Here is a 27,454-nt window from a genome sequence, read left to right on the forward strand (position 1 = left end):
GTTAGATGAAATATGCATGGGACAAATCAAGACGTTAAAACACGAATAAAGTGATTGAAATGCAGGATAGACCTTTTTTTCAATCTTTCAACGAGACAGCAAAGCCTACACTTGGTAAAATCAGTGAAGAACGGAGGTGTGGGGCTATACCATGACTCATATCATATGATATGAGGAACTTGCTTGCATTAAACATGTGTCGTATAGTTTCAGGATTTTTAACAAAGAAAGTGTCAAATTGTTTTAGAACTGTCATTTTGGCTCAATGGTTTCACCTACTGGAGAGAATTAATTATTGCACTAGATCCCTGGGCCAAAGCTAGTGTTGGGCCAACTATTCTATGCCACAAAAAAGTAAAACTGATAGTTCACCACACCATACAGCCTGATAGCGTTTTTATAGAAAAGAAAAAACACATTGAAGTTGTGATCATGTGGGTGACAGACGTAAAGGGTTAATGATCAAACTATTACAGTCCTAATGTATTCAATAAATAGAAATATTTGCCGTTCAGTCTACGCTTCACCTAAAATTTGAGCACCACAGATCAGGTAGCCCATTTGACTGAAATTAAATTTAGTCTGAAGAAGATCCTATATAGCAAATAAGTGACACACATTCTGTCTATATAGTCTCTTACATAACAACCCACCTTTTCTCAGGCATCTTTGATGACTACTGACACTTACTGGTGGTCATAAATTGGAAAAATGAATTAATGATTGGGCAACCAGCAGTAGTTTCCAATGCCATCACATTGTTGAAAACAGGCCTGCAATATGATCGGTAACCAATGCCCTGGTACATGGTTATTTTATGCTATGGTAGGTTGTTGTGCAGTGTCTTGAATTTCAGCGCCCAGTCTGACTGTGTTGTTCTGTGCATCTGACAATAAAAGACTTGAACTTTTTCAAGTTTTTTCAATTTTTACTATGTATATTTTTACTGTTTACTTTGTTTTGCTCAAACGTCTTAACGTTTACCTTAAGTTCTTCTTATGTATATCCTGGATGTGTATTCTTACCAAGGTTCTCTTTAGGTAGGTTACTGTATTCACTTTATGCTTTCAGAAGAAAAAAAAGACGATTGCATAAGGTATACTTTTGTTTCAGGCCCTTTAATTGCAACATTTTAGACAAAAGAAACTGTACAAATTCACTGTTTTAGAACAAAAGAATCATTAAGTGAACAAAACACCTACGCATATCCCTCATTTGCGACGAACAAAGACATACCATGGACATAAACATATAAGCAGACACACGAAATACATTTCCATTAAGGAGACAGTGTTGAATCGGATGTAATACTTCTGTTTCCCTCTTCTGTTTTGCAAAATTTGTGCAGAGATGATGATGTGATAGAGACAAGTTCAAAACTGAGGTACCAGTAAATGGTTTCATTAATCTTCCCTTTTTGGTAACTTATCAAGCTGGACTAATTTGAACTCACCTTAAGAGTGCTATTGTTCTATTTAAAGCAAAAATTGCCAAGTACAATTTAACTGAATTACAAATGCTATTCCTTGTCAATCCCCAAATCAATGTACTCTCAATCTTCTACTGATTTCCGAAATCATACATTTGGTAGAATAAGAAACAGATATATAGTAGAAGGTCAAAGACAGTGGTGTCCCCAAAACATACAGAAATTATTACTGTAGTCCACAAAATGAAAACGCAAAATAGTCTGGCATTTTTTAGTGTTTCATGTAAAAGAGCTTGACATTGTGTTTAGGCAGGAAATTAGAGGGATTTTGAGTAGATTTAATTCGATGCCTATATGGCGAGTTGCAAGGATGCAAATCATAGATCGTAATTTTCAAACTAGCTATATGCACAGTGCAAGAAATTAATGTCATTTGAAATAATGAGGATTGGCATTTCCTTTAAACTGAACACTGTTCTGTTGAATTGTCATAAAATTAAAAGACATATTCAGATGGTGATTTCTTTCCAAACTGTGTCACAGTCAGGACTGTCATGTTTAAAAACCCAAGTAAACCGGGTGCATGAAAATAAAAACATCAAAACTCCATCATTACAAAAATGCAGAAAAAATACAGTGGGGTAAATGTGGCATTGTCATCTGGAAAGGAAGAGGAACATAAGTGGCCTTCATGTGGCTTTGCACTCTTCTTCATTCACCTCGGAATGACTTGAGAGAAATCAACACTTTATCACAGAAATTAAAAATGTATATTTTGGACAATACTGCCAGGTCCTCTGCCCACTATTCATATCAAGGTATTCAACAAGATCCTTGCCATCAATGTGAACCACATTCCATGACAAAAATCAAGCCGCACAGCATATCAAGAGCACTCATGTCAAGGGCAAACTGCTACTGTTGTGTAGTCTGCCTTACTCCTCCATTTACCAACATTCTTGATCAGAACTAAATATGAAAGTACAAAATGAGACACATTAATAAGTGTGGCTAGATGAAGAGAACTTGACGTTTCTGGACTATTCAAAGTGATCTGGTGTTTACCACTACTGTTTCTTTTTCCTTTTTCTTCCTTTACTTGATGAAGGGTATTTTAGAAATGACTAATTGGGGACATTCCCAACATCCAGTATCAGTAACCCAGAACATGAACCAAGGCTTCATTTAAAACTATTTCACAATAGCCACTGATGTGTAGGACTTTAACTAGCTTCATACAAGTGATTTCATTAAACTTTTAATTCTACCACTAATGTATTCTGATATTTTTTTCCAACTAAAAATAAAGAGAAAATATGGATATAAAAAAAAAAACTTTCATTTTGGCAACGAATCAACATGCATTGCCAAACAACTGAACATAAAGATATATAAGACAGGGTACAGTATACTTCTTCCATCTCATGGAATGCACTATCCCTACACCCTTAAGAACAATTCACAGCAAAAAATTTAGGAAGGAACAAAATAAAGACAGCTGACTTTATTTTTTTACTCACCTTCCTAAACAAAATACTTCATTAACTAGAACTCTGTTCAACAGATACAATCGGAATAAAGGCAATAATGTGACAATGACAATGATAATGACATAAAACGACAATAAATAAATAAGAAAAAACAAACACAGGATGAAATGAGGGGGAAAATGTAGGGTAAAAAATTGACAAACATGAACAAAGTAAAGTCATTGGTCATTTTCCCTTTTTTTTTGCATGTTTGGCTCTGTGTTTCAGGAAGCACGAGGAAGAGGTATGGAGCGAGACTTCTCTGATCTACCCCCAGTCAAAATTGAGGGCACATACACACCCTCACAGTGCCTGACGCCTCTGTCTTCTTCCCGGGCCCCGTTCAACCCGCCGTGGCCACCCCCAGCACTGCTGCCCCTTTGAGGCTTCTGTCCCTGGCCTGGCCCTCTCTGGAGCCGTGGGCTCAGCCGTTGTACTGCTGCTGGTAGCGACGGTTGAGCTCACGCAGCTCCTTCTCCCGGGCTCGCCGTGCCTTGCTGGACTTGGTGGAGCGACTGGAGCGCGTGGACTGGGCCGACTTGGTGCTGTGGCAGCGTGACGACGCCCTCTTCAGGAGGTTCTGGGAGATAGAGCGCTGCAGGTTCTTCATGGAAGACGAGGCGGCCATGCTGACAACCCACGGGTGCTTGAGGGCCTGGCCGGCTGTCAGCCTCTCGCTCGGGTCCACCGTAAGCACACGGTCAACAAAGTCCTTTGCCAGGTTGGACACACTTGGCCAGGGCTACAGTAGGAGTAAAATAATTAGTTATGCCAGAAATTTGATTTATACATATATTTCTTTTACCATATACTTGTATCTGAAACTATTTATAGCACAGATCTACAATGAAATGTATTGTAGTAAAGTAAAAGTATATTGTATTAAAGTACAGCATATTAAAAGATAAAGCTGAAATGTGTGGCGACAAAGGGACAATAAGGCATGATGAGTGAAAAACTATCAGCACAATGTTTAAATATTTAGCAAACAAAACTAGTTTCTGTCTGGTTTTCAGGACTCAACTAAAGACATCATCCCACATCACATTACAGCCTAGAAGAAAACTTTTTTTTCTGGGCCCTATGGCACTTTTCTTACAGAACTAATGCAGTGGAGACGCTGACTATGCTGTTGTGGCATACAATAAACACCCAGGGGTAGAACGAGGCCCAGGGCAAGTGGTCCTGTTCAGTGTGTGGTTCATCACATCTATTTTTTATGTCTACTCTTCCTCTTAGAGGACAAAAATGCCTTGAGAAACAAGCTGTTTCACCACTGAAATGTAATTTTGTCGACTTAAGGGTCCGAGTGCCGCAACCTTGTTCTGACACTGCTAGGGCTTCACAACTCTCTGGGTGGTCAGGGGGATTCTAGGAGATGTGCTTTCAGGGAGTCATCTTTTTATGTGCTTTGTCTGGACAGTTGTTTCAGAGCAGAGGGTTACAGTCCAACACCAATACACCTCACTCATCTCAACCAGTTGCTCCCTGTGCATCATGTTTTTTTTTTTTTAAACATTATGTTTATTGGGTTTTTCATTTTTTTTAACAACACAAAACAAGACATACAATAACAACAAGACTCGGCTCAGAGACTCAAATATACAGACAAACTTTGCTCATTACTTAGGCTATGTGACGGCACAGAAAGAGTAAATAAATTAATATAAAATTAGAAAATAAATGAAATACAATAATAACATAAAATAAAATAAAAGGTCCTATCCATTTTACATGAATCCTCTTATTAGTATGGTTTCAATATTTAACCCCATAAAGGACATGAAAGGTTCCCATTTTCTGCGAAAAATGTTATCCTTATCATGTAACTTACATGTCAAATAATCCAGTGAAATATATTCTATTACAACTTTATGCCACTGTGTTCTCGAGGGGGGTTTGTCAGTTATCCAGTTTAATAAGATACATTTCCTTGCACAGAAAGTTAACATTTTATATAATTTCTCTTTGTATTTGTCGTTAATAAAACAGTTTGATATCCCAAGTAACATGCAAAGAGGATCACATTGTAGTGACATGGATAAAATCTTATTTATATCTTGCCCAACCATAGTCCAAAATGTTTTAATTTTCCGACAGGACCACAGGCAATGAGTAAGACTCCCTATCTCTATTTTACACTTAAGACAGTGGGGGGAGAGGTCAGCATTGAACTTATGACGTTGGGAAGGGGATATATGAGCTCTGTGCAGAATTTTTAACTGAACTGCCTTCACCTTGTTACAGATACTCAAGGTCCTTGCATTATCCCACGCCTCATCCCACTCCTCATCTGTAATCTCCACGCCAAGTTCTCCTTCCCATTTACCCTTCAGGTGTAAAGTTCCAGTAGTAGCGCATTCCTTAAGCAATCTGTAAAAGAAACCTATGGAGTGGCCTATTTGAAGTGAGAAGAGATATCGCTCTATGCATGAATTGCTTTGGTCAGTAAGAATTGTTGTATCTTTTTTAATGAAATCTCTTAGTTGAAGGTATCGGAAAAAATCCTGTTTAGGAATATCATACTTTACACTTAACTGACCAAATGACATCAATGTGTTTCCAACAAGTACATCACCTAGCCTGGAGATCCCTTTGGTACTCCAGATCTGAAAGCCAGGATCCGTTATTCCTGGCAAAAAATCTAAGTTACCACATATTGGTGTAAAAACAGAAGTGAATTTATGTCTACCCTCCAATTTTCTAACTACCCGCCAGGCCTTGACAGTATAGACTGTAATTGGATTATGACATGCATTAACTAAAGGTTTTTTTGAAAATAAGAGGTTTGCAAGAGGTAGTTTGGACATAGAACTTTCTATATCCAACCACATGGACAGGGGATCTTTGCGTATCCAGTCAACGATAAAGCGGAGGTGTGCACTAAGTTGATATTTCCTAATATCAGGGAGGTCAAGGCCACCCTCTGAGGATGGAAGGCACATAGTTGCTAAGCTAATGCGGGGCTTCTTCTTTGCCCATATGAAGGAGCTTAACCAACTATTCAGACTTTTAAGGGTTTTATGAGGCAAAAGAACTGGAATCATCTGAATAGGGTAGAGCACTCTAGGCAAGACATTCATTTTCAGGAGAGCCACACGTCCCAGCCAAGAGATAGGCAATGTATTCCATCTCTCCAAATCCAATCTAATGCGTTCAAACAAGGGGGTGAAATTTGTTTTATACATTTTATCAAATTCAGGGGTTATATATATTCCTAAATAAACAAAACCAGATGGGGACCACCTAAAGGGGAATGGACATGGAGTTTTAGGTTGACACTTCAGGCTACCCAGGGGCATTGCTTCCGATTTGTCAAAGTTTATTTTATATCCTGAAAAGGCACTGAATTTACTAATTGTGTCAATGAGATTAGGGGTAGACACCTCAGGCTTAGTCATGAAGATCAGGACATCATCTGCGTAAAGGGTTATCTTGTGCTGTCTATTGATTATAGGTAGACCATAGATGTCCTCATTCTTCCTGATTGCCTCTGCTAAGGGTTCTATAACAAGAGCGAACAAAAGAGGGGAGAGGGGGCAGCCCTGTCTGGTGCCTCTCTGAATGCAGAAATTAGGCGACCGTAGTCCATTAGTAAGAACAGAGGAGAGAGGATTATTGTAAAGTAATCGAACCCAACTGATAAATGTTTCACCTAAGCCAAACTTGTCTAACACATAAAAAAGAAAGGGCCATTCAACGCGATCGAACGCCTTCTCTGCATCCAGAGAGACTACCACACCATCCATCGACTGTTGATGGAACTTTTGAATTGTGTTCAGTAACCTACGCACATTATTGCATGAAGTACGGCCTTTAATGAAGCCAGTTTGGTCTTCATGAATGAGCACCGGGAGTAAGCCTTCCAATCGTGTAGCCAGTATTTTGGAGAGAATCTTTAAATCTACATTTAATAAGGATATTGGCCTGTAGGAGGTGCAGCGCTCTGGTTGTTTTCCTTTTTTCAAAATCAACGAAATGTTGGCCTCCCTCAGAGACGCAGGTAGGATGCCCCTTTCTAAGGAATCTTGTAACATGTTCAACAGGGGTTCAGCTAAAAGGTTCTGGAACTCCTTAAAGTACTCACTACTCAGCCCATCCGGGCCAGCCGCCTTCCCAGAATGCAATGCATTAATAGCATCCAGTACCTCCTCTCTGGTTAAGGGCGCATTAAGCCTGGACTGTTGATCTTCTGCGAGTTTTGGAAGATTGAGCGAGGAGAAAAAAGTATCCATTAAATCTGATGTATCCTGCTTTAGGTCTGAGTGGTAAAGATTTTCATAAAAGCTTCTAAATGTGTCATTTATGGCTGCATAATCAAACATCTGCTCACCTGTATCATCTATAATTGAAGGGATCATTTTAGAATCTGATTTTTTCTTTGTTAGATAAGCCAGATAACGCCCAGCCTTATCACCCTGCTCGTATAATCTTTGTTTAGCAAATCTAATTTGGGCCTCTGCGTGTTTTGTTGAAAGGGAATCTAAGGCTGAGCGTAATGCAGAAATGTCTTTAAGTCTCCTTGACGACGGTGAAGCAATGTGATCTCTTTCAGCCATCTTAAGCTTAGATTCCAAAATTTTTCTTTGTTCAGCCTGCCTACGCTTCTTACTGGATACATACGATATGATGAGGCCTCTTGCAAAGGCTTTAGAGGTTTCCCAAAGAAGTGACGGATCATCAGTGGAAGCCGCGTTAATAGATAGAAAGGATTGAAATTCTTCCGTAAAGTAAGATATGAATTTGTGGTCTGAGAGAATTAAAGGGTTAAACCTCCAATATCTTGTCTGTGGGACTGGATTTCCAACCTGATATTGAATAAAAACGGCAGCATGATCAGATATAACAGCACTACCGATAGAGCTACAAGTAATGGACTGAAGTAAAGTTTTGGGAACAAAGAAGTAGTCTATACGTGTGTGACATTTATGAACTTTTGAGAAGAAGGTATATTCTCTATCCGTTGGGTGTTGGGCCCTCCATATATCTATGTAATCTAGATCCTCACAGAGGGCATTCATAAATTTAGAGTTGTGAGAGATGGACGTTTGTCCTGCAGGAAATTTGTCTATACAAGGATTTAAATGGCAGTTAAAATCTCCTCCTACAAAACTATTCCTGACATTGAGATCGACAAATTCAGAGAATGCTGTAGCTAGAAATTCACTTGGATGGCCAGGTGGGTAATACACATTCATAATGGCAATCACTTCTCCATACAATTCACCTTTGATAATGACATACCGCCCTAACTTATCCTTAATGCAGTGTGTGACTTTAAATGGTAGGTTTTTCTGGAATAAAATAGCAACTCCCCTGCTCCTTGATGTAAAACAAGAAAAAAACACCTGATCGTACCCCCCTTGCTGCAATTTTAAATGTTCTATTTCGTTTAAATGGGTCTCTTGCAATAAAGCAATTTGAACCCCTTCCCTTCTAAGGTGAGTCAGGACCTTTCGCCGCTTAACGGGTGTGTGGATACCATTAACATTCCAAGTGCATAATTTAAGTAAAGGCATAGTCATTTTAAATCACAAAATGAAACAAAAATATATCCTGAGCCCATTGCCTACACATTAGTAAAATATAATTTGAGTGGGATACAAGCCGAGTACTAAACATCAAACAACAAACGAACAACAAACAAACATATGCCAAACAGCATACTGGCATTAAGCCTAAAACTAAACACTGTCTTTCTCTAATCAAGAGATGTCGAGCGAAGGGGTTCCCTAACGACAGAAGACTGATCTGCTCGATGTGCTGCGCGGTGGCGCCCTTATCCAGCCTGTAGCACGTTACTGCAAAGTTCAATGTACTCACGTCATCGCGTGGATCTCACATGAAAGCAGTCCTCCAGAGTGTAAAACAGAGAAGGAAAAGAAAACGGGGAAAAGATTTAAAAAATAAAAAAGTAAAGAGGCAGAAAATCTTTGAAGCCTAGGAGCCATCATCAACACTGGTCAGGTTGAGGGAGTCGATGTACTTCTCCACCATATCCGGGTCTTGGAGTAGTTTAGTAGAGCCACGGAAAGTGACTCTCAACGATGCTGGGTAGACTTGAGAGTATGTAGCTCCAATGGCTTTCAGACGTTTCTTCACACCGTCAAATCTCTTGCGTCTGCGGAGGACGGCAGCTGAGAAGTCTTGAAAGATCATTATGGTGGAATTATCGTGTTTCAAAACTTGGTTTTTAGTCCCCATGTTCCACGAAGCACTCATCACCCTCTGCTTATCCTGAAAATTATGAAATCTCACCAGGATTGATCGCGGTTTCTGGGCGGTGGAGGGCAAGGGTGCTAGGGAGCGATGTGCTCTTTCTAGCTTGATCCTGCCCGCTTTGGTTTCGATGTTTAGGATTTTAGGCAGCCATGATTCAAAAAAACGTGTTGGATTATCACCCTCCACACCCTCTGGAAGTCCAACAATGCGTATATTTTTCCTCCGACCTCTATTCTCCAAGTCATCGATATGTTCGCTTAAATCCACCACCTGTTGTTCTAGTGCCTTCATCTTGCTATCCATTGGGCCCATAGAATCTTCCAATGCAGACACTCTGCTCTCCGCCTCTGTAATGCGTTCATCATGACTGTCCAGCTCCTCACGATGTGCTTGCAGTAAATGTGACAACGGTCTTAGCTTCTCGTCAATAATTTTTGCCACGTTAGCAGTAATTATTGAGACCATCTCACATTGTGCGGGTGCTAGCAAGGCCTCCTCGCTAGCCTCACTGTCCTGCTGTGTAGATTCTTCTGGAGTATTCTGCTTTACTTTCGTTTTGCGTGACATGGTATCCGCCTGCCTCAAAAAGTAGGCATTTATACTCATTATATGTTACCACGGAGCCGCAAGAGTCCACGAAACACTTTCCTTACAGGCAGAAATGATAAATTTAACGAAATGGCGCACCAGCTCAGCTTGATTCAACCGTTCCTCAAGCCGCCATCTTGAAAACCCCCTGTGCATCATGTTGAGAGGGGAAAGAAACACTACTACTGAAACTGTCACCCATCACCACTGGCTCCAGGTTGTGTAACAGATGGGAACGACGTGAATCATTTCTGGCCCTGCTGGTGACTTCCTGCTAGCTAATCATGCATGTCTTGGCACGGCTTGCTCTGTCCAGTCTGATGGTCCAAGTCTCCTCACAGGAGGGGGGCGGTGGAGGACAAAGCCCATTTAGCATCTAAACGGCCCCACAGGCACTGTCTGACCCTCCGGGAGAGAGCACTCTGGTGTAGAGAACGGCATGTTCACACAGCCTCTGGGCTTTCTTCCTGTCCTGATTCAAAGCAACAGCCAAGATGACTGACTGAGTGACTGACATGCAGGAGCTGCCAAGGACCCAGTGCTTACATCACACGCCACACACTGGGATGAGTAGTGATGGTGGAGGAGCACTGACAAACACACAAACAGACATACTTGTATGCGCATACACACACACAGACATACTCACATTCATACAAACACACAGAGTGAAATGTACATATATATCTATGTATCTCTGGAAATCTATATGTGTGTATATTTATGTATACAATAATATAGATATACACTGTGCATATTTATACACACCCACTCACACACACACAAACCAACATACACACACAAACAACATGATCGTAATACTGTATATTATGATAATGTGTCAATGGCGTAAAAACAAATACAAGTATAGTCACTTAGGCACACACAGACACATTCACTTCACGTGCTCCAAACTGAAATCAGACACACAGATAGTTCCAATCTGTCCAATTATCTGAAAGTATGAGAGAAAGAGATACTGGAGCTCTTGCAGACATGTGGCAGACAGATCATGTGCCACCAACCTAATGAGCAGCTGGATTCTGGTCTCGTGACAGCAGTATTCTTGGAAGATTAGGATTCTGAAACTCTGTCTGACTTAGAGACAAAAGTTCAGGCTAAAAGCCTGTGCTCCGGGGGGGCACTGTGGCGCAAACAGTAGCCCCGACCACATCCGGGCTTGACGCCCATGGAGGACACGGGTTGAATCCGGCCCAATGTCATTTCTCCAGTCCACTTCCCACCTCTTCTCCCTCTCATTTCTCAGTTGACACTTGAAGCCATTCATCCTCTGCTTAAATCGTCATCATCTACTCTTATACTTTCTGTCAAGCATCAAGAAATTGTAATTCATTAATTAAAACACTAAAGCTTAATTAGAGACAACCCTTTTGTCTGAGCAATCTTTTCCCCTATAAACTGTAGGTTTAACTGACCACATACAATCACTGTTTTTTTTTTTTTTTTTTTTTTACTGTGCAGGTAAACAATGCTACACCTCTACCTCACAAGGATGCCACAGGCAACCACTGTTTTTCCTCAACCCCTTCTGTACACTGCAGTATTTATATTATCACCAGTTGCTGATTTCTACAACACATCTCCTTTAGAGCAGGTCTGAGAAGATAAATCTTCTACGACACTGACATACACGACACTTGACACAGCAACATGGATCATCCCACGCAACGAACGCTTCAAAGTGTGATTAGTTTTAGAGCCTGGGTAGACAGTAAATCTACAGTGAGGATATTTATTACCGCCACATGCAGCATACACCCTGCAGAGAGGTTATTCAGGTCTGTTTTACCAAAGGCTCTGTCACCTACGCAGCAGGTTTATTTACTACGAGGCTGTGAACTCTGTATAAGCTACATATATGCGAGCGAGGATGTCAGGAATGGGTCATATTTCAGCAGAACTTAACACAGGGGCCAAAAGATGATGCAGTGAAAAATTGTGGCTCGTTCAGATGGATTATGGGAACTTTTCCCAGAGTATAAAAGAGTGCGGAGGGGTTGATACATGTGCTGGCTATACTGCCTAAAGGCATGTTATGTAACACACTGACTTTCTTTGTCTTTGTTCACACTAAAATGAGCATGTCATCAGTTTCTGGGGGGGTTACCACTACTAAGACACTGAACATTCGCACTACTTAGAGGCTGCCACACACACAACTGGAGCTGGAAGTGAAGCCAAAAGCTCAACTGCCAAACAGGCAAAGCATGGAGTATTTTCAAAATAGTGTCACTTTAATTACCCCTAAAAGTTAGCTTATAACTCGACTATGATTGTTGTGACATTTTGCCTTTTCATCTCATCTCTCTTCTGGCAGAAAGCCCTCTATTGACTGTCCCAAGATGATGATGACCCTTAAAATCCACTATATGGGTTTACAAGCCTAAACACAAACAGCACAAGTTTAGGCCCAGCTAAGCCTCAGAGCTGAGGAGGCAAGGTGCTGCTTAAATATATAATTCATTGAATATGCATGCAATTACCTGCACAAATATGGTGTAATGAGCACAGTGAGTAGATACCTATGTTATGTGCTTGCTTTGTAATGCATCTTTGGTTCTGATTTTGTAGTGCATACTCAAGCACAGAACTGTACTTCTGCTGAGCTCTACATAGAAAGAGTGAGGAACAATGTGTGCAGTACAGTCTGTACATGAATACTGTAACAGACATTCACTGCAAAGACATAGGACACCCTTAAATCAGTTTCTTTAGAATCACTGGGTACAAGTAGGGAGGAACAATATTCCTGGTGGTCAAATGAACATGACGTTTGTAGAGTTCAAGCCCTGGAATCTGGATGTCCAAGTGCATTTTAGCTCTTACAATATTCCCAACAAACCAGGAGTAAAGGATTTCCAAAAACATTATTAGACATAATTACAGCTTACTACTTTAGTGATCTACTAAAACAAACTCACAACTAGGACACCAACAGTGATCAAGTTGATTATCCCATACCAAAGCTGTATGGAGAAAGTTTATCATTAGTTTGTAAGGTAATTATACATCCTATAGTATACATACGGGGCAAAAACAATCTTATCTGTAAATATATTAAGGATAGGCTAGTATCATGTTTAAATTATGTCATGATTAGATAGCCTAGTGTTAATGTTTTGAACATATATGGTTATTACATTATTATCCTACAAATATGTTAACATGTAATCAAAGGTCAAAACCACAGAATATTTTGTATTTTCTGTCCATAGGTCATTTTTTTCATTTTAAAAACAACAGACATGTAAGTAACATTTCTGAAGATAGAAATCTTGTTGATGCTGAGTATTTTATCTTGTTGATGCTGTGTATTTTCATTCAGTCACTGAGGACCTTATAGTCTGGGAGGGTGTGTTCAAATACCAGATCACGTTCATACAAAGCCTCCCAAAAAACTACTCATCTACAAAGAAAATACTACAAAAATATTTACAGTTGTGAGATCATCTGTACAACTTCCAATGATTCACCTACTAATTTATGAGGAGCAGGATGCCACTACTCAAGATCTCTGTAAACATCTGAACAAGAAGGTTACAAGGATTATAGACTGGATGACTCACTCATAAGCAGTGCATCAGTAGGAAGACATGAGGAATCTCACACAGGGTTAACGCAAATACAAAGAGACAAGCAGAGATGACGGCCGAGTAAGAGACCCCTTACCTCTCCAGTGTAGCTGTACTTGCCCTTGAGGATCTGGCGGTAGAGACGCATGCGGTTCTCATCTTCGAAGGGCATGGTGCCGCTGAGCAGGATGTAGGAGATGACCCCGAGAGCCCACATATCCACCGCATTGGTGTACGGCTTGCGTACCAGGATCTCCGGGGCGATGTACTCCGGCGTGCCGCACGTAGTCTTCATCAGGCACTCGTCGCCCTTCTTGCGTGTGCTAGCCAGTCCGAAGTCGGTGATCATGATCTTGGAGTCGGTGCCCGGGTGATAGTAGAGCAGGTTCTCGGGCTTGAGGTCTCGGTGTGTGATGCCGAGCATGTGCAGGTACTTGACGCCGTCCAGCACCATCTGGAGGACGCGTGTGGCGTCGCGCTCAGTGAAGGAGCCGCGAGCGATGATGCGGTCGAAGAGCTCACCACCCGTGGCCAGCTCCATGACCATGTAGACACGCTCGGTCGTCTCGAACACCTCCATGAGCTGAATGATGTTGGTGTGGCGCACGCGCCGCAACACGTTCAGCTCCGATTCGCACACCTCGCGGCCCTCGCGGTAGCGCGTTTCTATCATCTTTATGGCATATGGCTGACGCGTGCTTTTGTGCTCTACGCGGACCACCCGGCTAAAGCTACCCCGCCCGATCAACGCCTTAATCTCGTACTTCGCCGTGACCCGTGGGTCGAACTTGGCACGGTAGCGCGCCACCTTGTTCCGCCGAGGATCGGCTGAGTCAGAGGGCGCAGCTGCCTGGGAGGCAGGTGGAGGGGACTGGCCAGTCTTCTCAGCAGCAGCAGAAGTGGCAGTGGCAGCAGCTGTAGCCTGCCCTTTAGTGTTAGGAGAAGAGGATCCCATCTTCTCCGTCGTGCCATCGCCCCGGATGAAGTTCTTGTAGACGTCGGTATGATGCGGCTCCACTTTCTTAACCAGATCAAGCTGGACGTCGGCAGGGGCCTCAGGGAGGACCTTGCTCGTCCGGCACCCCATCACGTGACAATCCAGCTCCCCTGGTGCCAGCTGGACATCCTCATCGCCCGGGCAACATCCAGTCTTGGTCCAATAAAAGGCCACACCAGCCAGTAGGGATGCCCACTTGAACTGGCTTCACACAGGCCTCACCCCACAAATCCAGAGCAGACTTGCCTTACTCCACCACGGATTCAATACAGTCTTCGGACTTCTCGATCTATGAAGGCTCCTAAAACATAAACAGATATATTTTGGTATCTTGATGTAATGAAAGACAGAGCATTGAATATCCATTTACTTAGCATTAATGTGTAGCAATGATATGACACTCTTACCAATCCCAGATTTCAAATGATAGTTTAGTGTTCTCTGGGTTTCCGTACAATCTACTATCATCATTTTAATACAAAGCTCTGACAAAAATGATTACAACTTCTGGTCTGCTTCTTAATCAGCTATGCCAGATTCAACCATGTTAGCAACAAAGAGACTGGATTTGCTTATAAACCACTACCCCATGTTTATTATACTTCCAAAACACAGCACATTTCCCAACTTTTCTTGTCTGGGAATAACCATAAAAAAAATCAAACATGATATAAAAATAGCATTGTCTGAACATGTCTTACATTCATTTAGTGTCTTATTTTCTTTCTCCTACAACTGACAAGTTGGGAATACTGGGCCAATCTGTGCCCGCCCTGATTTACTACATGTTATAAACCTCAACACAATGTGTGTGTTCACATAAAACATACTGAGCAAAGACTACACGTAGGCTACTGGAGACTATATCTACTGTACATCTCAAATGAACTAAATCAGCAGATGTTATGGGATACATACCTGCGCTTATAAACTGCAATAGGCTTCTACCGCTATAATACAAGAAAACGAGACACTAGCAATTTCATAAAATAATAAACGGCAAGCTGTGCAGTTGAAGTGCCAAAGTAAGTTGACCTGATACGTGATCAACTATCCATAGCAAAAGCAGCACCAACAGTGGGCTCCATTTCAGATCGTGCTGTCTGATAATGCCTTGTAGGCTACAGACTACCTGCATAACTGTTACTACTGACTTTTACATTTCATAAGAGCCAACAACATCGTCACTTTTGCCATAGCGACATGAGTCACATATTGTGCTTTGTAAAACTGAAACTCGCAATCATACCAGTAATATTGTAACAAGCTGAGAATGTAACAGCGCAGCAGCATTAGCTACATAAATAACTTAGATAGCTGCCATGGCTCTCATAGCTCGTTGGTCGGCCTCTTCCAGGATTTCTACTGTCTTTACCAGAAAAGTTTTTGAACACGTTCAAGAAATCCCAACCCGTTTACAAACAAGTTAAAAAAAGCTTTTGCATAAACAATCTAGATGGAATATCTTAACAGGTCTTTAAAATAACAATATGACTATTTCAGTGTTGCCATGTTGATTATCATTTAGGTAACAAAGCATGTTTAACACTGCTCTTCGTCAAAAATCCTCGACTACTGTTTTAAGTATTTCTTTAAATCTCACCTTCGAGTTTAATTACACACGATAGAGGAGTAACGGGGCAGGATTCCACTAGTTGCCAACGCCAACCTCCTCACCCCACTCTCAGCTGTTCTCTCCATTTTTTGGGTTCGGGTTTTTCAAACTTTATTCCAGTTCGAAAGATAAACTTCTTCGACTATCTCGTCTGGTTGTAATCGCTAACATCTTCAATAAGCGACGAGAAAATAGTTTTCCAATTCTTCTGCGAATATGTAAACATTGCCAAAACTAAACATAGATTGGATTTTCTAGCGTTAGCTTCAAAACGGTGTTTTTGAGTGGGACCACCTTTTTTCCTCCACAGCTTTTTTGGGGGCTGTGAGATAGATCGGCTTGCAGGGCGGCGGACATAGCCCCCACATCGTGCGTGACGTTTCTTACGCCGTCCTGCAAGCCGAGCCATTCTAATGTCCACCAATCAACACGAGGAATTTGTGAGCTCACTTCCTGGAGACGGAGAGAAAGCTTCAACAACTAAAAAGTTCCAGCACCCGAAACTGCTCTGGTCCTCTGCTTATTTGCTCTGATTTCTCGTCGCTCTTCTTAAGTGGGTGCATTCAGAGTCGACATTGAGCTAAAAGGCAGGTTGGTGCCTTCAAGTTGGGTGAAAGTGTAATCAGTTTCTTGAGGTCAAGAGAAAACGACATTTGGACGATAAAACTATATAGTTAGCCTAACTGGGAATGTCAAAGCACTGCTGTTAAGTGAACCATTATGATCAGACAAAAGTTTCTTAAAAGTTTTATTTGACATTTCCACTAGATGTCGCTAATTCATCGGTTGGTTTTATACTCAACTTAGAGAAGTATTTTAGAAAATTGGCATGACAGAATGGAGTGAATGTGTTTTTATTTCAGGTAGGCTACACCAATTCCTTAATGGACGCTAGAATGTCATCAGCAGAGATTACAGGTTGACCTATCATAGCATCATCAAAAGTTATAAAGGCCAAATTCCGGTGAACCCAACTTCTGCTAGTGGGCTGTTGAAAAGACGAGCTGAAAGACAGACAGTACCACAGCCTATTGTGTACGAGAAATGTGAGTGTTGAATATGTTGATGTGAAAGAGCTGCCCAGAGTCACCATTAATAGACCTATTCAAGAATAGCTGGATGAATGAGGCTTGAAGAATTGCAGGGCATTTAATGCTTGAACTGAGACAGGTAGGCTATCACAGATGCATGGCCACTAAAGAGAACTCTGATCATGGATCATCTCTTGAGTGGAAACGAGGGAACAAGTGTGATGATCATATCCAATTAATTTCAATTACAAACCTGCAGATGGCAGTAGTGGTCAGGAAGAGGTGTTGGAAAGTTGAAGGCTCCCTACACAGGACAAATGCCGTTTTCTCCTGTTCTGTGGATACTGGTCTCTCATTGTGGCCTGTAGGGGCAGAGGAATATGACCGGACTCTCTCCCTCTCTTTGCCCGTGTCTGTGTCTGTGTTTGTTTATTTGTCTTGTAGATTGTTATGGAGGAAAATATCTCATTGATGCATTGCATACACTCTCTCATGGCCCTGTGGTCTTTCACAAATATATCTCTCTGCCTCTCTCTATCTCTCTCTCTCTCTCATCCTCCTCTTTTTCTCTGTCTCTCCTTCTCTGTCCCTCCCTCCCCTGTCTCTCTAAAAAGGTCAATACCATCTGTTAAATCCAAATTTGCTGACTGCTGTGCATTATTTAGCAGGATGAAGATCCAGACAGCTCTATTAAAAGCAGCACTGACTCTTCCTGCTCTCTCTCAATTATATTCATGATAATCATTCTTACATGCGGGGATGTGTCTGGGCAGGGGCGACGCGGCGTGAGGATTTGGCCCAGTGTCGAGGGAGATCTTCAGGGGGCCATAGCTACTCTGATATATGGCAGCTGGGTATTGTAACTCATCAATACTTCAGTGTTAAAGGTTTGATGGGCTTTTATGCTGGAGGAGTTTGAAGGCAGTGACATTATACTGTGTCGCCTTGCTCTCCATCTCCTTCACACTCATACTTTTTCTCTTTGTCTCCCTCTCTCTCTCTCTCTCTCTCTCTCTCTCTCTCTCTCTCTCTCTCTGCAGTTTGGAGTGCTGGGCTGCTGGGGCAGTGGGAGACGCCAAGCAGGTGCGACGTGATGTCAGGCACACTACATTATCGTCTGTCACATCGCTTTATAATCGATGCACATTTATGCCCTGCGCTCCTGTTTCACGTCTTCCCACATTGCTTCAAGTCCTTGTCTGGCCTGGCAGGACCCAGGGAACAATAGTTTGTGTTGTTTTTTTCCTCAAAACATTGTGCTGCATTTCACTCAATGTCACTTTCACACATCTGCAGGGGTGTTTGTTGTGATGTGTTTTTGGTGCATTGTACAGCAGTGGGCTTACATAGCCGAGCATTGATTGTGGGGTTAGGGTTACATTTTTTGGGGATATAAATGATAGGTGTTGAGGGGCCATCCAAAATCTGTATTCTCAGATTGGACTAGAGACACCATGTGATTATACTTATATGCTGTTCACTGATCTTGCTTTCATCTGAGGAAAGACATTGTAGAAGACTCAGTGGTGAAATGGGCTTTTCCATGTCAATTCAACCATTTTTTTTTTTATTTCCACACCTGAATTTGAATTAAGAAACAAGTCTGGTGGAAGATGAATCAATAATCAATGGGAAATCCCAGATATTACAGCTATGGTGTCCCACATTTGTTTTTTTTTACTGTTGAAAATATACTACATTTGACATTTTCATTCTGGAACCATATTCACAGGCCAGTTTCTGACAGACAAAACCACCTATGGCTTTGAGACTGCACAGATCCCCATTCAAGTTTGTCTTTCAACAGGGAAACTAATATTAATTGTCCAGTGTTGGATAGCTGCGAAAGAGGCTGTATCTGACACAAAACCCTACGAAATATGTCCTTGTAGACTAAGTACATATCTTTCCCCATAAGCAAAATGATAGTTATGCAACATTTCTTTGTAGCTTTGTGAAACCCTTCAACTTGCTCTGTTTGGATGAAAATTACCCCCCCCCCCCTTTGTAAAAGTGCTTGTAACTTGATGACTAATTCCCCCATGGCTCCAAGATAACGAATATCTCCGCCATATTGATTTATCTTCCACCAGGAAAGAAAATGTCAAAATTTGAAGTTGGAACCCTTATTGACTTATGTTTTGGTTGATATGGAATGTGCCACTTGCTCTCTAACCCGTAGTGCAGAACAGCCCTTCATGAAAAACTAAATACTCATTGATGACAAACACATCAGCACTTACTTCAGTCTATCTATACAGTTCTGAGAAACATGTTTTGTTCTTCCGTGCCATTTTAATCAATGCAATCTATATTTTCAAGCTCACATGATAGATATATGTATTGGCATGAGCACACTAATGACATGCATAATACAACAAAATAGACACTTATCTCTGTAAATCATTTCAGACAGTTCACACTATTTGAATTTGTAAGACCATATCCATTAGGATTGTCCCCATATGGGCATCTAACATTAGGGAATGTTCTGTCTTTTCAACAGTTAGGTATTATGCATCACATTCACATGTCCACATTTAACTGTACAAATGGAAGAAGATAGCCCGTCTGATATGAAAACTCCATTATTCTCGTAGGATTCACCAGATCCCTTCAACCCCAGACTTTGTGACATTCCAAGGGTATTTTTAGCCTGGAGTGAGCTTCCAAAGAGACTGCTTGTCTTAGCTAATTAATATATATGTGCCGTGCCGATATTAAAAATGTATGTTAAATATTACTGAATGGTCTGAGTCGTTTTCCTGCTGAGTAATTAAGCACAGGAAATTGATTCCAATTCCGTACAAATGCCCTTCCAATTGGAGCACCTAAAATCCACCAGGGAAGGATTTGTTTTGTAATGGAAAAACTGAGGAAATGTTTACCAATGAAAAAGCCAATGGAAAATTCAGTTTGGCGATATAAGACACTTGAACTATGTCATTTATGGTGTATCATTATCTGCAATCCCCCTATCTATGCTTCTATCCTGTCTCCTTGTCAGTCTGTGGCCACACCACCTCCTCCTCCATTCGATGGATTATTCATCACTGTTTCTGTGAGCGCAGAGCAATTGCAGGACCATTGCTGCCTGCTATGATTTCCACAGGGACACTTTCAGGGGCCATTCTCTACTCTGCCGGGAATTAGAATATGGCAGTGCAAAGAAATTAATCACACTGTTATAAACACACACACACACACACACACATAAACAGACATATGTGAAGCACTCTCGCGCACGGAGACACAACCCATGAAAAAACTGTTACTCAGACGAGCACATCATGAAAAAAAAAAAAACATATTGTCACACTCACACAAACTCCCCATCTTTGCCCATTGGTTTGTCAAGACATATGGAAATGATGCAAGGCCTCATGGGCTCCAGCTGATTGGTATTTTATGAGGTCCATAAAAGAATACCGTTATTAACCCCTCCCTCCCTCCCTCCCAGTCTGCACATTGGGACACATATATGGAACTGTACTAATCCATTACCAGATGGAGGCTGGATGCTCAGGCAGGGAGGGATGGCCTGGAACTGAAGCTGGAAGGCACCATGGACCCTGGAGAAATCTTTATTTCACCACCAATTCTGTTTTTAGCCATTTCTGTCTTTTTGTTGACTTGAGATTGTATGTCATGCATGTCACCTAATGATAGATCAATGAATACAAATCCATAGGATTCTCACTTTTCTAAAAAGCTAAATCTGAAAAAAGGAATATATTTAGCATTACTCTTCCTTAACATTATTATTTGAATGTGGTAGGACAGTGAATGTCATTACTTACATAATAACTTAATACATTAAACGTAACAAATAAAGCAACAAAACACATTAAAACATCACAAAACTCAAACAGTGGTGTGTACACAGTGGCATACAAATACACAAATAAACGACGATAACTAAGTCCCAGGTTGCCATGTAAGTGCTAACAAAATGCAGTGGAAAAAACTCACATCGATGTATGTCTACACAAACACACTCTCAAACACACACAAACACACATCACTTGGGGGTAGGGTATGGGTAGATCTCCCCGCTCCCGTCTCTAGGACAGTGAGGATACTGCAGTGTGTTGACCATCCCTGGGGAGTGCAGAAGGCTATGGGGTTAGGAATTATTGATCAGAGATGGAGTGGGACCCAGCATATGGACCAGAAGCAGAGAAAATGTCACAGGCTGAACCCGACCGCAAATAAAGAAGCAGGCGAAGGGTGGGGGTGTGGGTGGTGGTATTTCAGCGCAGGAGCAGAGATGCCAAATTCGTCTTCATTTTCACATACCTTACTAAGGGGAGGAGGGAGAAGGCAGTACAATTACCCAGGACAAATATGTCACTTTTGTTTTATTGTTAAAAGGTTAAATGAATGACAGATAATCTTCAAATCAATTCAGCAGAGCTGGTGGTAAGTAGGTCAGTTGAATATAATGTCATTAGGATACCATCAACTGCCTGAAGAGTGGCATGAAAGGTGTGAATATAAAATAGTATGTAAAATATGCATTTCATAAATATACCAGAGGATTTATGCCCCCTGCCACGCACACATACATGTATGCATTTGCACACACACACACATATATATATATATACACATACATACACACGCATACTTGCACTGTTCTTGCCCCATTACTTTATTTATTCAGGAGATCAATATACCACCATGGGTGTCCTGACACTTGTGACAGCCTGGCATCCCACTGCTATTTACTGCCTCAATTAACCTTGTGTTTCAGGGCTGAGGCTGTTCCCGTGCTTAAGGGAAACAGATGACGTGTTATTTTACCTGGAAGTTGCCAGGTAGCCATGCTCAAGGCCACTTACAGTAAGGAATAGTCATCACAGAGCCGCAGGACAATTACGACTGCATTTCTTTTCCTGCGACTTTGCAATACGTTTCCTGAAATGTACTCATTTCAATTTATGTTGTGTTGTGTTTACCTTTACAATCACTCAAGTCATTTTCAATCACCTCACAATAGCTTTAATTTACTGTCCATCTCCAGTCCATTCATAAAATTCCTATTTACCCTCTTTCTTTTTCTCATCTGTTTGCATATCATACCTCCTAGAGATAGGGAGAGTCTCATCTACATTTTGCGATATAATGGTTGGTTTATGGGTCTTCGCAATGAGAAAGGACAAGTAGAAAATAAACTAGACCCAGTCCCTGGGGTAGAGTTTTAATAAGCGAGTATCTGCTTGTTTTCTCGGGAGCTGGTCGGAGCAATATCAGGATTTCGCGGGTGATAAATCACCTTTTGTCTTCCCGAATTTAATGAGTGAGCTCGGAGAGGGATTTCTTGGGGCCGGTATCCATCATGGAGGATCCCTCTCCGAGTGAGCTCACGCTGTTTAACAATGCTACTCCCAACTGAGGCACTTACACTAAATGAGCTTGCAGCCTAAAGGTGGAGCTTCATTAGAATAGCAAGCTGAATGTGGTCAGGGGACATGTGACACTCTGCAAATGCAGTCCAAAAGAGAAATGGGCAGACAGTTGAAGAGTTATTATACCAAGACGTGCATGTCAACATTTTGGCAATTCAAATGTCTGTGGACACTAAGGTTCTCAGTGATTTTCAATAATATTACATTTGTTGAGATTTTTGCTCCACTTTTTCAGACCGGGGATTTGTATTAAGCCACTCTCTGCAGAATGCACAATAAAATAGAACTTCACTGAGTGCTCAATCAATCAGTCAATGACCAATCTAATGAACGACCTAACATGACCTTTTACGCTCATGCTCGTTAACAGCATGGATTGACTTCACACAGACCTGGACGGTTCAATCAGTCTAAATCAACCCAGTGTTCTCTCCTCACCACTTCACTCTCAAGCTGCGGTAGCATCAGGTCACCACCACCTGGAAGCTGTGTTAGTCTGGCAGTGAGACAGCAAGCTCACGAAAACCCAACCCTGGCTTTAGCCTCCCTCTCCATCAGCCAACAATCTGCCAGATCAGTCCCCTAGCACATCACAGAAATGGATGGAAAGAGAGAGAGAGAGAGTGAGTGAAATTAGAGTGAGTGTGAGTGTGTGTGTGTGTGTATATGTATGAAAGATGGTAAGAGAGAGAAGCGGTGGTAAGGGTTTGAGTATGATAAGATTATTTCACTCCCCTGTGATCATCACTAATGTTGGCTTAATACATGTGGGTCTTATAGTTCTGTGTTGGGGCTCAGGGCATGAATGGAAACTGGTGCATGTTAGGAGGAGAGTAGAGGGGGAGGTTAAAGGCTAACAGCATCCATACAGTGCTCAGACTCCCCGTGTTTCATATGTGGCCTTGCTTCCCTAGCCAAAAAATACATTCAACCACATGTACTAGGGAATCTGGAACACATTTCTACAAACTCTTACTGAGCAGTAAAAACATTTAGTTTTATAGATAAGGCAGTGACAATAGCACTGTACCTCACGGTACCTCAATTATCTACAGCTTTCACAGTTGTGTGTCTGTGGTGTGATGGAAATTTCAGTTGGATGTATTTCCCACTGTTACTTACCTTGCATTTCTGGTGTATACGTAGTATCGATATACGGAGACCATATGCAGGCGTTATGGTGTATGAATGTATGTACAGCAAGCCTGAAAGCCACAAATCACACTTCCAAAGGTGCAAAAACCAACTGATTCACAGCTGTGACTTGGTGTATAGATGTGTTTAGATGTCAGTTTGTGTAGGTGTGGTTGTGTGTAATCTGTGGGCCCATGTGTGTGTGTGTGTGTGTATGTGTGTGTGTGTGTGTGTGTGTGTGTGTGTGTGTGTGTGTGTGTGTGTGTGCACTGAGTCGGAATGAGATGTACCAGACTATAATCTCCATGCTGTTAACTGAAGGTGGGTCTATGTTTACTCAGGCAGCTGGGAAGCATGAAATATTAATATGAGCTGAAGTGTGGAGGTAGTGGAATACAGAAATATGCCGTCTAATGCACGCACAGCCAGCCATGTTGCATCCCACCACCTCATACAGTGCTGTAAACAACACTAGTAGAGACTGTCAAACCGAGAGTTTCTGGCCCTGTGGACATTTCCAGGGTGTGGTCACAGGTAAGCGGTAGCATACCATGATGTAGGAACCACAGGTTCTAATCAGGGGGTCTTATGGCTTCTGCCCCTCTCCTCTGTCTTCTCAAGGTACTAAGAATTACATTTTTGGGGGGTTTTCAGGGTTCTAAAAGGCTCGCTTAACACCCAGATCTGCTTTTCCTTCCAGTATCAGGACACATTTCAGTAACTGCAACACTGCCCTGAACAGGAACTTACAGGAACCCAGTGGAAACTCTTAGCTCAAAGTCTTTGTTCAGTCAGCACCATTTATTTTATTATTATAATTTTTTACTATAAATGTAGCAAAACATTTGTGGTATACATGAAACCAAATGTGATAAGTAAAAGACCCACATACAATAATGGTCACAGATTCCAACCATAGCAACAGATGGATTTGATAATCCATGCTCATACATTGTATCAAATGATGTATGTATCGGTGATGCATATTAATTACCAGATTATCATTACGCACGGTGGCTCCTGAACTGCAGGGGTCTTCATACTGGCTCTGATTTCTATACCTCTGACACCCGGATCAGTTTGCTCATGGCTACAGTCCACAAAAAACTCATCAGAAAGTCCCTTTAATCTACATCCTCTTATATTAACATTCTGTTTGATGGATAGGCTGTACAATAAAAGAATTGAAACTTCAAAGTGAAGGATGAAAAAGTGATATTAACATTTTGCCCTTTGTCTCATCTTTTTTCATCTTCCAAAGAACTGTGAACACTACACAGTGGGTATACATAAAAGACACATTATGCTTTATGTACATTTTTTTTGTGTGTCAACATAACATTGCATGCCTATTATACAGAAGACACCCAATAAAGCAAAACAAAAACAGACAAAAATGAACAAAATGTTTAAATTCTAAATTCCTGTGAAGGAGGGAAAGTACTGGCATGACATGAGTCCCCATGTTATATCTCTTGTAAAGATGTATTCTCAGATATCTTTTGGTGTACAAGAGAGACGACAACATATTATAACATTGTATGACATTAACAAAAGACTAAGCAATGCAAATACATTCTTTTACTGAAGATTAAGTTATAAAAAAAACACATCAAATGGAAAAGCAAACAATCAATCACTCACTCAACTGTGTTATGCAATTTGTTGTACATCTTAAATATAATAATGAATTTAATTTATTATGTGCAAGATACTTTTTACAGAGTATATTTACATGTATGTGTAGGCTTTGTGTACAGGTGAAGGTCTTCTCCTGTGGAAATGTTCTGAAAAGGACTGATTTAGCCACTGCAGCAGAGCTAGGAACAGTGATTAATTGGCAATTAAAAAATGAAAATCAACTGCAAATAAAATTGACTGGCAAAGCTGCTGAGTTGTGCAATGCAGAGGCAAGGGGCAAAAAAAAAACTGTGAGCAGAACTTAGACACTCAAGAAACATCAACAAAAATCTGGGTGTGCCCAGATAGCCCCTGTATTGTGAGCACTTGTGTAAATGTGAGGAGTGACTGCTCTAACATACATTCACATACTCCATACAGGATTGGGATTGCTTTGTCATGTCTGATAAAGGAGCACACAGACTGACGAACACAGAGTGCTTTCTCACAAGTAATCCCAGGTGAAAATGCTGAAGGCTCTAACGTGGTCAGCTCTAACATGTGGTGTATAATTAATGTTGAAGATGAAGTATCGTTAAAGATATGTTCAGAGAAACCGGCTGTGGCTGTATTTATTGCTACTCTGATGAAAAGAAACATCTGGCAATATGACTTGTTGGGGTCAGTTTGGTTTGATTGAACCCTATAAGCAATGCATTCTTTGTCATTAGTAGTGGCGCATTATCCCCAAACTGAAATATCCACTCAGACTTTGAAGTTGCTTCTTCAGTGTTTCAGTGAAAAACATACTACCACAAATTAGCACTGTCCAATTGAGCTGCAAGTGTCCTGACCATTGCGAACAAAAGTTCTTAACCTCGTGACCTCTGTGTGTTAACTGTCTACTGTTCTGGGCAACGCTGACTTCAAATGGCACCACCTCTAATACGCCTAAATTAACAGATGGACTAATATTAAAATTTGTGCTAAACCATTTTTTGGCATCCCTGGGTTGATTTCTTGTTCATCCACTTGCTAAGGGACCTCAGGAGTGCTTTTACTTTGTGTCCCAATACAATCTAATCTCAGTCTGTGCATAAGTATACCGCCTTATTAGGTTCATTGTGAGCACTGAAGTTGTTTGGGGTATTTCTGCAATGCAAAACTTCCTTGTCCAACATACATTTTCTAGCCCCAGTAGTTAATATTTATGTTTACGTGTCAGTGGTGCTTCATTCACACTCCAACACTCAGCATCCCCCAGGGAAAATCATAGTCAAACTTTCAAAAGCTGCAGGTAAGGAAATGGCTGTTTGCATGCTAATGTATTGCTGAAAGTGTTTGAGTGTGAACACAGATGCGTGTGCATTTGTGTGAATGTGTGTGTGTGTGTGTGTGTGTTTGTGTGTTTATGAATGTTTTGGGGAAGTGTTGCACATTGGGACCTACTGAAAATTACAATTTCAAGCAAACAAAAAAGCTGTGCATTATGAAGCATTAAATCCGAGAGCGACTGAAGTTTTCACAATGCACCACATTTCTGTCCCTCCCTCCCAGCACTTGACCGTCCCCAGGAGAAATCACATGTTTGTCGAGTCCAGCGCTCCACTCAAAAGCATTTGACTATATCCTCACCAGCACCAATAGCATGGCAACACAGGACGACAGCAACACATAGTGAGACGGGTGAGCGTGACTGGCGTGTCCCTTTAAAGACTCCTGATTGGTCTCGCCTGGGTTGGGTGGGTTCTGGGCGGTGGTGGCCAGCTGTTGGGCGCGGTTGGCGCACATGTCGTACAGGTTGCCTGAAAACTGCATCTTTTTGGACTCCTGTCTCAGGGACTCCCAGACCGCCGCAGCGTCTTCAGGGCAGCCAGCCATGGCCGTGTTAGCACAGCCATGGAACTCATCCCAGGACCTGCACACACAAGCGCGCGCACACACACACACACACACACACACACACACACACACACACACACACACACACACACACACACACCCACACACACACACACAGGAACACAAAACAGGACATCCTTAGCTGTTGCCTCCTGAGTAGACAGTAGACAGTGTGTTAAACATGACAAATCCACACCAGGCCCTTACATGTTTGAACAAATCAGTGGTGCATGTAGGTAGTGGGTGAGTTGGCCAACCACCTGTATCTGGGCAATCAGATGCAATGTTTGTCATGTGACCCTCAATTTAGTTTGCATTCTCCATTTTCATCTTGCTGTGGTAGAAAGAACCATGTGGATGTAATGGTAAGCATATTTTTCACA

The 27,454-nt window shown here is 41.5% G+C and overlaps 2 protein-coding genes across 2 annotated transcripts in view; both read right to left on the bottom strand.

Annotated features, from left to right (window-relative positions):
- Nucleotides 1–3,009: 3,009 nt before the first annotated feature.
- Nucleotides 3,010–16,191, bottom strand: pskh1 (protein serine kinase H1). Its single transcript, XM_080842272.1, has 3 exons — nucleotides 15,962–16,191; nucleotides 13,459–14,659; nucleotides 3,010–3,700 (listed from the first exon to the last, which is right to left on the bottom strand). The coding sequence occupies exons 2-3, from the start codon at nucleotides 14,446–14,448 to the stop codon at nucleotides 3,383–3,385; spliced, it is 1,308 nt and encodes a 435-aa protein (XP_080698398.1). The 5' UTR covers nucleotides 14,449–14,659; nucleotides 15,962–16,191; the 3' UTR covers nucleotides 3,010–3,382.
- Nucleotides 16,192–26,792: 10,601 nt separating this feature from the next.
- nrn1la (neuritin 1-like a) overlaps nucleotides 26,793–27,454 on the bottom strand; it is a gene marked incomplete at its 3' end in the record, with an annotated part of 21,122 nt that continues 20,460 nt past the window's right edge. The window contains exon 3 of the mRNA XM_080842078.1: nucleotides 26,793–27,087. Coding sequence (XP_080698204.1) covers nucleotides 26,793–27,087 — 295 coding nt within the window. The remainder of the gene's footprint in view (nucleotides 27,088–27,454) is intronic.

This window comes from Sprattus sprattus, assembly GCF_963457725.1.
Source record: "Sprattus sprattus genome assembly, chromosome: 7".
NCBI lineage: Eukaryota > Metazoa > Chordata > Actinopteri > Clupeiformes > Clupeidae > Sprattus > Sprattus sprattus.